Here is a 13,620-nt window from a genome sequence, read left to right as displayed (position 1 = left end):
CTAGAGGATCCCCTAGACGTTCCCAGCATCAGGTCTGTGTCCCATTCTCTCAGGATTTTTCTCAGTTCCATGTTTCAGCTGGCACAGGGAATGAGTAAATTTCTGCCCAAGTATTCGATGGGTTAATGGTTTACGATGTAACTTCTTCCGTATAAGACACCTGCATACCGGCAATGATCTTCTAGGGGCTCAATGCCTTTATCTAAAGGAGCGACTCCGATGGTGAACTTTTAGTCATTGTGGCTTACTGGTAACAAGGAGGTGTTCAAGTGCCAAGGGCCATCCACGGAATCATAGGATAGGGGCAGCCATCAAATTTCCAGGAAGCAGCATGTCGAGGTGGAATGAGTCCTGGCTCTGGACTCAGACCTGGCATTGAATCTGCTTTGACCCACCACTTCCTGGTCAAGTGACCTCAGCTACGCTGCGACCCTCTCTAGGGCTCACATAATGACGACCATACCTCACCGTCAGGATCACTGTGAAACTGAAATGAGCAACCATGCACTGCGTGGTACATGGTAGATGCATCAGGCTAATAGATGCTCGTGAGCAGTAGTTGTCTTGCCTCCAAGTATGGAGCTGGCCTATCACTTTGTTTTTCCTCTCACTTTCTCCCTTTCTCTTTTCTTCCATCTTCCTAGCTTATTTAAGTTTCTGTTCAACAAGTATTATTGTGCGCCTACTGCATGCTCACCCTGTGCAGCCTGAGTGTTTGGTAATGAGGAAGGCAGGCAAGGTCTTTCCAACAGAGCTCTCAGCCTAATACAGCAAAGCAAGGGGGTGCTTCATCTTCCCCAAAGGAGAAATCAGCTCGTATGTACACCTTGCCTCAGCTACCCATCCCCCCTTCATAAAGAACAATTGGCTTTACTGCCAGGAATGAAAACTTCTTTCAGCCAAGGATTGGGTTTTACGGGGGGCTCTCTGTCTCCCAAAACCTGGACCTATAGTGAGTACCCTGTAAAAGAGCATCGAATGAGTGAATGGGGAAGCTTTGCGTGGAAGTGGGGTCCTTTGATCCCATGGGCTAGAGTGCTCTCTCTCCCCTTCTGTCCTCCCCACCCAGTACTCGCCTCTCCCACCCATTCTTTATAGGGACTCCCAGCTCCACCACTCTGCTAAAGACATATTCCTTTTGCTGCTGCCTACAACCTTTTCTCCATCTGCTCCCTCTGCCTGTTCAGGCTACAATGTGTAGATGTTGTGGCAAGGTGGAGTTGGAGAAGAGAGAGGGAGGGCTTCTAACTGGGAGGAGAGGCCTGGGAGACTAGCTGGGTTTGCAAAGGTAGTTCACGCAATCAGTCTCCAAGCCTGTCTTGGCCAATGCCTGTCCCCAGGCATCTGCCAGTCTCCCTCAACTATTGTCTCTGCCCCCCGCCCCATACACACATCTCCATTTGTGAAGAAAAGATTATTTGCTGAGAATCAGGCAGGGCTGGGGATACCCACAGCATATGAGTGTGGGCCTTGAACTCCAGCTCATAGAGGGGAGGAGGTTGTAGCAGGGGTAAGGGGCTGAGCTGAAAGTCTTGGCTGGCTTGGGTGCCTTGTTGACAATGGGATGTGAAAGATGGAGTTCAAATTAGAACATGGATGAATATTAACTCACGGTCTCTGGTTGAACTTCAGAGGGGTATGGAGCCCTCAGGTATTGGTTGCACGATTTGTGGCCATTTGTATTTTTCTAGGGAGATTGACAGCTCTCATTAGATACATAGAGTTTGAGACTCTCTAGGTTATAGGGACTCACTTTGGAAACACGGGAAGGCTGGCAGCGAAGAAGGCTGGTTGGGGCCCAGAAGGGCCTGGGAAGACTTAAGTACAGCGGCGAGAACTGGACTTGGGATCCATCTGGAAGGCTGGGCAATGATAAGCTGTAGGCTGCTCACCGCTGAAGGATGCGCTGGGTGTTGAGGCCTCCATCTCACCGTCTGGAAAATGGTCAGGACTCTCTCCAGCCTCGCTTCGCCTCGCCAGCGCAGGGCTGCTGTGAGCATCCGCCAAGAGGCAACGCTCGGCCCCCAGGACGCAGGGGGAATTGGCGTTAAACTTTGCAGGGCCGACGGGCGGGCGGCCAGAGGAGGAGGCGGGCACCCAGGGCGCGGCGGCCCCTCTCTCTCTCTCTCTCTCTCTCTCTCTCTCTCTCTCTCTCTCTCTCGCTGCCCGCCCGCCCCCTCCCTTCCTCCCTCCCAGCACTCGCTCGGCACAGACTCAGCCCCAGCCCCCTCCCTCCTCCCGCTCGCTCCTAGCTCTCTCGCTCGCTCTCTCGCTTGCCGGCTCCTCCTCACTCGCCCGCCCGCGCCCGGCGCAGCTCGGCCAGAGCGATCGCCGGGCTGAGCGCGTCTGCCCCGGGGCTCCAGCGGCTGCCCTGGCCCGCGGCCCCATCCCTCGCTCCCGCCTTCCCTACCTCGCTCGCTGCCTGCCTCCCTCTCTCCCTCCTCGTCCGGCTCCCGCGCCGTCCACCCGCCCCGCAGCCCGCGGCTCCGCGACCCCCGCAGCCACGATGCCCGCGGCCCGGCCGCCTGCCGCGGGACTCGGCGGGATCTCGCTGCTCCTCGCTCTGCTCCTGGGGATCCCGGCGGCAGCTCTGGACGGAGGTAAGAGCCTGGAGGGGCGGGGCGGGGGAGGGGGCAAAGTTGCAACGAGTGCGGGGCGGCTGGGGGTCGTGGTTGACCCGGGCCACTCCCGCACCACCCACTGGGACGGGAAGTGGGGTCGGCTGCCCCAATTCGGGGCTAGGAACCACGTCCCCTTGGCTCTGGCTGATGGGGTTGTGGAGGCGGGGATGTGTCTGAAGGACTCGGGCGCTTCCCTGCTTTGACTATGGGCTCCCTTTCGGTCTTTCCGGCTGTGGGACTGACTCCCCTTTGCAGCCCCAGAGAATCTCCTTGGAGTGGAGAAGCTTCCAAACCCCAGATTCCCGGAGCTCTCTGCAACAGCACCCGGGAATGGGTGCCAGATAATTCTCACCCTTTCGGGGAGAGAACGGGAAGGGAGACAGCTGACCCGCCCTGCAACTGAGGACTAGACTCAAACGGTGTGTCTGGGGGGGCGTCATAGTGCAGCTCCCTCCCACTCTAGGGCACCTTGCCTTGTTAGGCTGCCCAAGGGACCGGGTTTCAGAACCGATCCCAACCAAGTGTCTAGAAGCCGAACTTGGGTGTGGCTTTCGCCTGGGAGGCCAGTTGAGGGGGCTCGCGGTTCTCAGAACTTGGCAGGGGTGGGGAAGAGGAGATGTCAGGTCACAGTCAGAAACCCTAGTGGACTCCCCACTTCTGCCGCCAACGCACAACCTAACGTCTTTTAACAATATTGTGAATGGTGGTGGTGGGGGGGGGGCGTTGCTAGTTTCGCCCACCACGTGTTTGCCGGTTGGGAAGGGGGATCCAAGTTTCGCGGAGGATGGTGGCTCCCTCTTCCCAGACTTGCAGCCTCACCCTCTCCTCCACCCCGCCGAGGTCCCCCAGGAAAAGTTGAGGAGGGGGTTAAAATGTAAAGAGGAATACATCGCCTAACTCACCCGAAGCTAGCACCGTGAGCTTCGAGGGTTTGGTCAGACCACTAAGACACCCAGGAGTGAAGGAGAACGCTGGTAGACTCGCCTTCCGAAAGGTCCAACTGCCTCCCCCAGAATCCCACTGGGAAGAAAACAGGCAGTTTGCAGAGGCTACCCAGGCTGAAGACCGTCGGAGGGTGCACACTCTGTCCATCTGGAGCCTGTCTCTCGTTTGAACCGTCCTGACCCAGAGTTAGAGGACAGGCGCGATGCCCCTTCTCCTTGGGGGAGTTTTGGACCCCTGGCTCGTCCACCTGCTTTCAGCACCAAAGGCCGCGGACAGCTCTCAGCTTCGTGGGTCCTAGATCAGGGTCCCTTTCAACTCTTCCCCCGCAGCCTGGAGTGCCCTCCGCAGCATAAATCAGGCATTTTATCCCCCACCCCTTTCTCTTCAAACGTGGAGCCCGGAAAGCAGAGCGAAGGAAATAATTCATCACCTTTTGTTTAACAAAGCATATCATTAAAGAACCCCTACTTATGAGGCAGTAATATTCACAATTTACACCAGGTCTGGACAGTTTCTCTGGGAAAGATGGGAGAAGAGAGTTAATTTAAATACATAGTTTCCACCACAGCATGCCCTTTCTTAATTAGCTGTCTCTTTCCAACAATGGCTTGGTGGCATTGAACAGACTCCAGACCTCCCTCCCTCATCACCACCCTTTTGAATCTGTGTTGTGACTAACACACACAAAAAGAACCTAAAGCTATCCAGTGGCTTGCTGGCTTTTCTAACATGATTCTAACCTCCGTTGACCACATTCTCCAACACACCACACTCCAGGAAAAACGTCTTAATGGTACCTATTGAACTGTCATCCAAGACAAGGATTTCGTGTCCTGCTTTCTTCACTGGCTTCAAACAAAATGTATATGTGTTTTAATTTTTAAGACATTTTTATATTATTTTTCTAATGTCTCCACACTATGGCTAGCCAGCATTTATTTTTAATTAATTTCAGGTCACCCCCGAATTAAAGTCAACCAATGTATTACTTCAGAAGGCTCATTAATAACCATGTTGTTCTGACTCTGAGACTGAGTCATCAGGAGGCAGTGAGGGTAGCCAATGAGTATTGCCAATTCTGATGGTGCTTTTGGAAACAATTGACCTTCCACAATAAATTCCTTTTTTAACATGGAGCCCAACTTCCGCTAATGTCAGAGAACTGTTCCTCTAATTCTGTATTGTAAACTAGTCCTTCTGTTTGCTGTGCAGTAAGGGAATTTGTAAATACTTGAAAGGGACTTGTTGCTACATTCTTATGCAGGTCACGTGACTCTCTGGGCCATTTTGCTGTAAGGCATGAATAAGTATAAAGTGTAACTTGTTTTTGAAGAGGCTTCTTATTGTCTGAGATATGCACATGGGGAATAATTGTAACTACGTGCTAAGACTGCAGAGCCCGAGTGTAATTTCTTTTCTTTTTCTCTTGAATTAATAAAGCGAATTGAGTAGTGCTCGATACAACTCAGAACTGCTGCTTCCTCTAGTCTCTAATGTGCGTTGTTAGATTCACTTAAAGATCATTTTCATTATGGATCGCATCCTTTTCCATGGAGTTTTGGCCGCCTGTGCCAAGGGCCACGTAATCCAAGCTTGAGGGATTCTTCTTGTGTTCACATGGCTCAGTTAGACATTAGGAAAGTAATGTTCTGTTTCTATCTTCTCTCTTCCAAGGAACAAGGATGTTTCTTCATCACAGTGGCTCGTTTTCTGATTTTGCTCACCAGTTCATTTCTGTTATTCGAAAAGCTATCCAAGGGGCTCAATTTATGGGTCCTGATATTTGTTCCACAATTTTTGCAACACACCAGTGGTACAGACCTCCACTAGGGGTGCTCAAAGCCATAGTGGTGATGGAGAGCGAAAGAGGCAGTTCTGACCTTTGGAACCTCAGGGTGTGTGCAATTCCAAAGGTCAGCAGAATGGGTCTCTCATCAGCTTGAGGATGGTTGCGCCATTACCTCCGCCCTCTCTATTTCTGCTTACTACAATTGATGCCTGTTTCTCAGAGACAAATCATTGATGACACTTGACATATGCAGTGAAAAAGAGGAAGGAAAGGTGGAAAGAGGACAGAAGAATGCTCCAAGGAAAGCATCATTGGAATACAGAGTTCGACTGCCCTTTTTATACCAGTTCGTGATTTCTTTCATGGAGCCAAAGTGCAAACACCAGAGAGATCATGGCAATGCTTTTCCGGGGAGTTTGGCAGAGCTGGGTGCTGGACTTAGATTTACAGGGTTCTGGTCAAGTATTGTGGTTTTGGAAAGGCAGTGATCTCAGTCTGGGTCCAGCTTTATTGTTTATAAATGTGTGACCTTCGGCAGGACTATCTTCTCTGAGTCTTCATTTCACCACCTATAGAATGAGGATGGGGATTATTGATGGTCCCAGCTTGGAAGGAAGAGTGCAATGATTACATAACGCTTACTTGTAAAGCACCAGGCACTTAGTAGATGCTCAAGTAATGTTTACTCCCTTTTCTTCCCTGCTTTCCAAAGAGCAAATCACCCCTATTTGTAGGAGCCAAGAAAGCAAATCTCTGAAGTTTATGTGAAAAAGACATTGCCATAAGTATCTAGATAATTTAGGCAAGAGTGGAAGGAGTAGGATAAATGAGTAGCTCCAGTTACCTATCTGCCTGTGGCAGGTGAGAATTTTCTATCACCTGGTGCAGAATCTGTTTCTTTCTAAATTCTCATACCGTATTTTTCAAACCTCATTATTAGTGTCAGGAAGCAGAGTTCATGGTACTGGAGATGTAGAATGGCAGGTTAATGGTTGGAAAGAAGACATAAGAAGAGAGTCTTCTGGAAGAGACATCTACTCATTCATTCATTTATTTAACATTTACTGAGTACTTTCTATGCATGCAGCAGGCCCCACATTGGGTGAGGAGACACGGAGTAATATCATAAAGTCCCTGGGCCAGTAATTGCAGCCTAGCAAGAGGGAACTGCAGGTAAACCACCAGTGTACATGATGTGTGATATGTGCTTGGGAGGGGGTATCAAAGTACTATGGAATCCTGTAGGTGGATGTGTTAATTCTGGCCAGAGCTATAGTGGCGATGGAGAGTGAAGTCAGTGAAGGCTTCCTTGAGTGGGTAGTATTTGAGCTGGCCTTGAGGGAATGTGACAAGGACCAGCAGGCAGAGAGAAAATTTCTACAGTGGAGTAGTGAAGATCCTGAAGAAAGAAGGCTTCCCTTTCATAACACGTTACTCACCCATGGAATTGGAGAGAGGGGAACAGGAGTGCGTGGGAGGGGTAGGCAGGCAGGCACGCATGCTCACACATGAATAAGATCATCAGACCTGCCCATTCTCCTTGCGCTCCCCTGGACTTCGTGGGCTCAGAGCTGGAACAAAGGCCTGTGAGTTGCGGTGCTCACTCTTGTCCACTAGAGGTTGTGATGACACCGAATGAATTCTCTCCATAGACAGCCAGGCCCAGCCGCTGAGGACAGGAAGCAGAGCACAGCCCTGAGTAAACACTGCCTTACTGGATTTGCATATTTGTATAAACCTTGGTTACTGCAGTTCTTCCGAAGCCCGAAGCCCGGCTGCTTTTAGGGAAGGATATGAAGATGATGAGTTCAGAGGGCGTCGGCGGACCCGCATGACATAATTTACAGTTGACCCTTGAGTGGGTTAGGGACATAAACATCGGCCCCCCCAACAGTCAAAAATCCACATATAACTTCTGACACACCCAAAACATAACTGCTAATAGCCTACTGTTGACCAGAAGCTTTATCAATAACATAAACAGTTAATTAACACATTTTGTACATTATATGTACATATACTGTATTCTTACAATAAAGGATGCTAGGGAAAAGAAAATGCTATTAAGAAAATCATAAGGAAGAGAAAATATATTTACAGTACTGTACATATTTATTGACAAAAATCCATGGATAAGTGGACCCGTGTAGTCAAACTTCAAGGAAGTATAGATACTGGCGTGGAAGGCTAAAGACCCCAATCCCCCTCATGTGTTTCTTCCTGGGCTTGTTATGAAAAAGTGACAAGATATAACACTTGCTATTTGCCATTTAGTGTGGGCCTACTCTGTGCCAGAGGACTGTCCATGAGCTTACCTTATATTCATTCATTTGATCCTCGCCCAACCCTATCACGTGAAATCATTAACTGGATAGTACAGACGAGGAAGCGGAGTCTTAGAGAGGTGCAGGCACTCAGTCAAGGGACCGTGAGTCAGGATTTAAACCCACCACTGTTTGATTGCAAAGTCCAGGCTTGTTTTAGATGCTAAGGCATGAGGCTATAGGTATCACATAGCAATGGCCAAATGGAGAGCTGATACGAGCCCAGAAATCAAGGTGGTTTGACTGGACGGTGGGAGGGGAAATGTGTACTCTCCCAGTGGCAAATGCCAGGTGTCTCAAGTCAGCTCACCAAGAAGAGAAACAGTTCATCCCAACTTTCCACACCCACTCTGATGACTTCTAGGTGAAGCATTCTTCTTGTCTTATTCACGCTGTTCTTTTAACCTATATTGTCATCCTAGGAGGTTTTGTAGCTGAAGGAGTTCAGAGAGGAATAGATTAAATTCCCAGCTGGCTGATTTTAGCAGCATGATCTTGAGCTATGTGCTTTAGTTCTCTGGACCTATTTTGGACTTTTATGTAAAATGGGATGGTTACGTCTCCCTTGCAAGATTGTTAAGCGTAGTCAATGTGTGTAGATAGGTGTAGCCCATAGCAAACATGAAATAAAAATTTGCCATTATTGCTATTACTCATCTAGTGAACTTCTATTCACCCTTCAAAACCCAGGCCCTAACTGTCTTTTTCTGTGAGACCTTCTCTTGCCTCTCTCCTCTCAATGCCAGTTGAAAGTTATTCTCTGGGCCCCCCATCACATCCTTCTATTTTGGATAACTTATGCACTGAAAATATATGAGTTACCAGTTTATGTGCCTCCCTCCCACGAGATGATAAACTCTTTGAGAATCTCGACTGAATCTTAATTATTGACATTTCTTTTAGCCTTTATCTAACCCAGTGTAAGTGCTCAACCATTTGTAAAACTATGTTAAATTACCTTCCACCTTAATCTTAATTGTGAGGTGGTGTAATCCGAGTCCTGAGACCTGAATTTAATTTCCAACTCTTTCTTCTACATCTTTGTGGTCTTAGGCAGCCTGTATGAGCCCCAGTTTCTCATCTGAAAAATAGGAATAATAATAGTATTTCTATGAGGAAGATTGACGAGATAATAGATGTGAAAAATACAAAAAGGAGAAAGAGAAAGAAAAATTAGATGAAGAAGAAGAGAAATATACTTTGTAAGGGAGGGGGGAAACCTTTGTGCAATGGAGCCACAGACAGGCCACTTAATGGGTTCTTGCTGAAGCCATCTTTCTTTCCAAAGGGAATATTGGCTTCAATTCTTTTACCCCGTGGTTTAGCTCATTTCAAAAGAGAAACTTTCTGGACACAAGACTGGTTGTTGTAGAATTTGCCTTCTCTTGGGTCTCTGGAAGCTGCCAATACTGCAAATGCCCAACTGAAAACTGGGAAAACATAGCAAAGTGAATAAAAACCCAGGCTTTCGAGTCAGGACAACCTGAGTTTATCTGATGCATTCTGTTAGATGTGTAACCTTGGACAAGCCTCTTTGTCACCCCAAGTTGGCATTGGATCTTGTAGAAAGGTGATGGTCTATGCTCTTTCCACTCCCCAGGGATCATGTAATTGGGTTGGAGAGCCTGTTGGCATAAACGTGCACTGCAAAAACAAAAAAATTGACTAGGTACCCTTTCTTGGATCTGTAATAGTAATCAGATTGTACAGTTCTTCAGGGGTCCCTGTTCTTTCCCTGATAATTTCATTTTATTGAAAAAAGAGACCCAAAGGCAGGAAAGAGCGTAGTCAAGGTCCTACTATAACTGAGTGGCAGAGCCAGGACTCAAACCCCTGACTCCTGTCTTCTGACTCCCATTCTAAAATGACTTCTCCCCTATTTTAAGAATGACGGAATCCCTTCTTTCCTCAGTGTATGTTCTGAGACCCAAGGAGATGTGGCAATGAAAGCCTCCAGGGCATCTGTCTCCATTAACTCAATGACATCCATTACCCAAGTTAGGTACTTACATTATGTGGCCATGGCAGAATGACTACATAAAAGAAGCTTTAGTAGAAGCTGAAATCAAGCCATAGCTCCCTCCCCTGCTGACTTGATGCCTGAATCTTTGAGGCCAGTGGACCAGCTTGCACCTGGGAATTGTGCCATCCAAGCAGATGGCTCAAGTCAAGCAAGCAAAAGTTGACCGTGGAGGCTCAGAGAGGCACAGGTCCGAGGCCAGGTGCCCTTCCTGTGCTTCCTTGCTCTCACCATGGGTTGTGAAGAGCAGCTGATTGAGAAACCCAGCAGTAGTGTGGAGTGTGAGAGCCAGGAGAGGATCACGTGAGGCATGGATGATGTGCTCAGGGCCAGCCTTGGGCAGTAGCTGGACACCAGTGCTAATCTGGGGGCCAAAGATTAGAGTAAAGTAAGTGGATACAGTCTAATATATGGGGTCTGGTGCTTGGGACAAGTCTTAGAGGGAAGAGGCTGGGTATGAGCTTCTGGGTGACAGTTTCCGTGTCTGGTCTCACCCCTTCCTAATTTGGAGGCGGCACATGCCAAAGCTTAGCATTGTAAATTGGTGAGTTCGGGATGCCAAAATGGCATTCAGCTCACAGTCTTCCCTGGAGGCATCCCACTCCCGACAGAAACCTTACTTTGGAGCTCCAGTGGCATAATCGGTTAGCATGCAGTACTTATACAGGATGCCAAAATGGAACATTGACCTAGGACTAAGAACCTAGCTGGGCAAGCAGTGTAGCATAATAAAGAATGCAGATGCTAGAGTCAGAGAGATCAGTTCCAACCTAAGTGTGTGATCTCGGGCAAGTCACTTAACTCTGAGATGGTGGGGTTGGGGGTGGGAGGATGATGATGATGGTAGCAATCTGTTGTTACTCTGAGCTGATCTTCCAATTTTCAGATCAGCGTTGGCCTCCAAGAGAGAAATCACTATTTTTTGGCTGTATAGAATGAAGACGCACTCAGGATAGTTCAAGAATAAGAAGGCTTGCTTGTGGAGTACCTCAAATATTGAGCCAGGGATGTTCCAGGGACTGCCTCTTCTCTCCATTTCTCTTTCATGGCATCTATTGCCCTCTGTCATCTATTGCTTCTGGCTCCCTCTCTATTGCCTGCCTGCTTCTGCTCACTCACCAGAGATCTGCCTCGTCACCATGACATGTGGGCCATTATGGCTTCTCCAGCTCAAACTCTACATGTGGAATGTCTAACATGGCAGCCACTGGTCACATGTGCCTATTTAATTTTAAATCTGAGTTAATTAAAATTAAATTAGAAGTAGAGTTCTTCAGTTCCACTAACCAAATTTTAAGTACTCAGTAGCCATGTGTGACTAATGGCTGCCATCTTGGACTACACGCATAGAGAACATTTTCTTATGAACAGAAAGTTCTGATGGACAACACTGCTCTAGATGATAGCAGTCCAGACATACCTTCTAACACTTGGCCTCTTCATGTTTTCTGGTTCACATTCCTAAAAGAAATATGGCTGATCCTGCTCAGGTAGTAGGTTGGCTGTTCATGTTTAATCCAGTCATCTGTGGCTGGTGTGGTAAGTAGGGTATGGGGCATCACACAGGGCCACTTGGGTCTATGTTTTGGGCTGAGTAATCACTGCTAATGACAGTTCACACACTTGCTCTGCTGGCCTTGATAGTTGCTTCCTCAGCTCTTTTAATTTGCTAGAATGTGGCTCTGGAACTCTTTTGCCAGTCCATCCATATTCATCAATCTACGGCCTCACTGATACACATATCGAAGAGAGATGAGAAGAATAACAATGTGTCGTCACTGTCTGTTGACTTTGTCTCCCTCCCTCACAGGAGAGTGAGGTATTTGGGGTCAATAGTTGGCTCTTATTATCTCTATTCTCAGCTATTTTGTTGAATGGATGAATGAGTGAATGAATGAATGAATGAATCACTCAAATTTGGGAGGGCATAGGACATAAAAGCATTTGCAGAAAATGCACAATCTTCACATCATTTGGGTAAACTTGACTTAGGAAAAATAATTTGGGGTAGGAGTATATGAGAGGGGTCCTCAGAAACTGGTGTATTTAGGCATTTAAAGGTGATCCATTTTTTCTGTAAAACAGGCTTGGCTAGAAAGTGAAAAGAAACTTCTAGATAGAGTCTCAGGAACCCTAGAAAGTGAAAAGAAACTTCTAGATAGAGTCTCAGGAACCCTCGCCTTCTTTGTAAAAGATTCATCAGGAATGACAACAATGCTTTTAGGAGCAATAATGGAGATCAATGGGAAAACAGGATGTGCTTTTTGAAACATGTGGTTCTAAGCATGATTTTAGTAACACAGCCGTTATATAATGTGGTTTCTTCAAAGTTTTATTATTATGAAAACATGGGGAGGAGGTGTATAAAGCATGTACTCAGAGTAAACTTGCTGAGAGTGGTGGACTCAGCACTGGAGTAGGACTGAGACCTGCCTGAATGTAGATCCCAACTCTGCCATTTATATGTCTTACGATGCCAGAGAAAGTCACCTAATCAGCTCAAGCCTCAGTTTCCATTCGCAAAATGGGAATATAATGCTTCCTCTGCCTCAATCTACAGGGTAGATTGTAAGAATGCAAATGCATATGGCCACCTTCACTCCCAGCTCCAGGAGGAGCTATTCATACTGCAGTGTATGCGAATGGTACCCTCTGAAGTTAAGCAGTACACAACCTGTGCAGCTGTATGTGGTAGCCCTGAATGGGAAGTGTACCACTCAACTGATCAGCCCTCCACCTCCATGCCCCCTTTTGAAACAGGCTTACCAAGCTGTAAAGCTAATGTGAGACCAACTACCTTAGGCTACTTTGCATGCTTTTACTTCAATTGGAATTTAAAACAACATTTTGTTGTTATTGTTAAAGAAAGCCTCAGCCTCTCTTATTAATCCAAATGTGTTAGGTCAGGCAAGTTACTTAATCTCTCTAGGCCTCAAATACCTCAACTGTGAAATTAGAATGAGAAATGGATCCACATCATAGGACTGTAACGAGGAGTCATGAGATGACGCTGTAAAATTCATAGAATAGTGGTTGGTACATATAGGAGCTCAGTAATTGTAGTAGCGTATGTAATATATGATAACATGTATCATATTGTCATCATTCATTAAACATGTACCTAGTCCTATACTTGCTATCATAGAAAAGTAAAAAGGATGCAATATCACTGTGTACCCAGCCCAAGACCTAGATGCTTGCTAGCACATAACAGGCGTCCAGTCATGGGATACATGAACAAATGGATTATAATCATCATAAATCAATTTCCCACAGATGCAGGTATTCAAAAGTCTTCCTTTCCTTCTAGATATTGAGGTCCTCCCAGACAGGGAATATGTCTCATTTCGCTCTCAGCCCCCACCACCTAACAGTACATCTCCCAGATAACAGAAGCTCAATAAATGCAGAGTTGTTGACTGAATGAATGGATGCTGAAGTGTAGTTATTTTTAATAGTGTGCAGGAAATGTTTGTTAGTAGCATGGTTGTCTTCCTCACAGACTAAGAACTCCTCCTGTCTGTGTCTCCAACATCTACCTTGGAGCACAGCATGTCAGATAGTCAGCAGGTGCTTATTGGCATATGGCCACAGCCAAGAGTTCAGAATTTAGGGTCACAGAGACCCAAGTCTGAATGCCAGCCTTATCACTTACTAGCTGCATAACCTCAGGCCAGTTGTTAGTGCTTTATGGAAAAACTATGGTCAGGGGGAAATGACAGTGCCTTTTTCATCTAGTTGATATGAGATGCAAATAAGGAATTTTCCGTCAAGAGCTTAACACAGTACCTGACACAAATTAGATACTCAATATAGATACTACTATGAATAAATGAATGAATGATCTTTCCCAAGAATCCTGATAGAGGAAGAAGGACTTAGTGTATAATAACCAGCTGGAACAGAGGTCACAATTGCAGG

At 46.9% G+C, this 13,620-nt stretch overlaps 1 protein-coding gene across 3 annotated transcripts in view; it reads left to right on the top strand.

Annotated features, from left to right (window-relative positions):
• The first annotated feature begins 2,307 nt into the window (after nucleotides 1-2,307).
• SEZ6L (seizure related 6 homolog like) overlaps nucleotides 2,308-13,620 on the top strand; it is a 169,419-nt gene continuing 158,106 nt past the window's right edge. For 2 of the 3 annotated variants that reach the window (XM_016129668.2, XM_016129666.2), the window contains exon 1: nucleotides 2,318-2,600. In XM_016129668.2, coding sequence (XP_015985154.2) covers nucleotides 2,507-2,600 — 94 coding nt within the window. In that variant the 5' untranslated portion in view covers nucleotides 2,318-2,506. Of the gene's footprint in view, nucleotides 2,601-13,620 lie in introns of all 3 variants that reach the window. The other variant, XM_016129667.2, reaches the window with a different exon arrangement.

This window comes from Rousettus aegyptiacus, unplaced genomic scaffold (assembly GCF_014176215.1).
Source record: "Rousettus aegyptiacus isolate mRouAeg1 unplaced genomic scaffold, mRouAeg1.p scaffold_m13_p_5, whole genome shotgun sequence".
NCBI lineage: Eukaryota > Metazoa > Chordata > Mammalia > Chiroptera > Pteropodidae > Rousettus > Rousettus aegyptiacus.
This window is presented reverse-complemented; position numbering and strand designations above follow the sequence as displayed.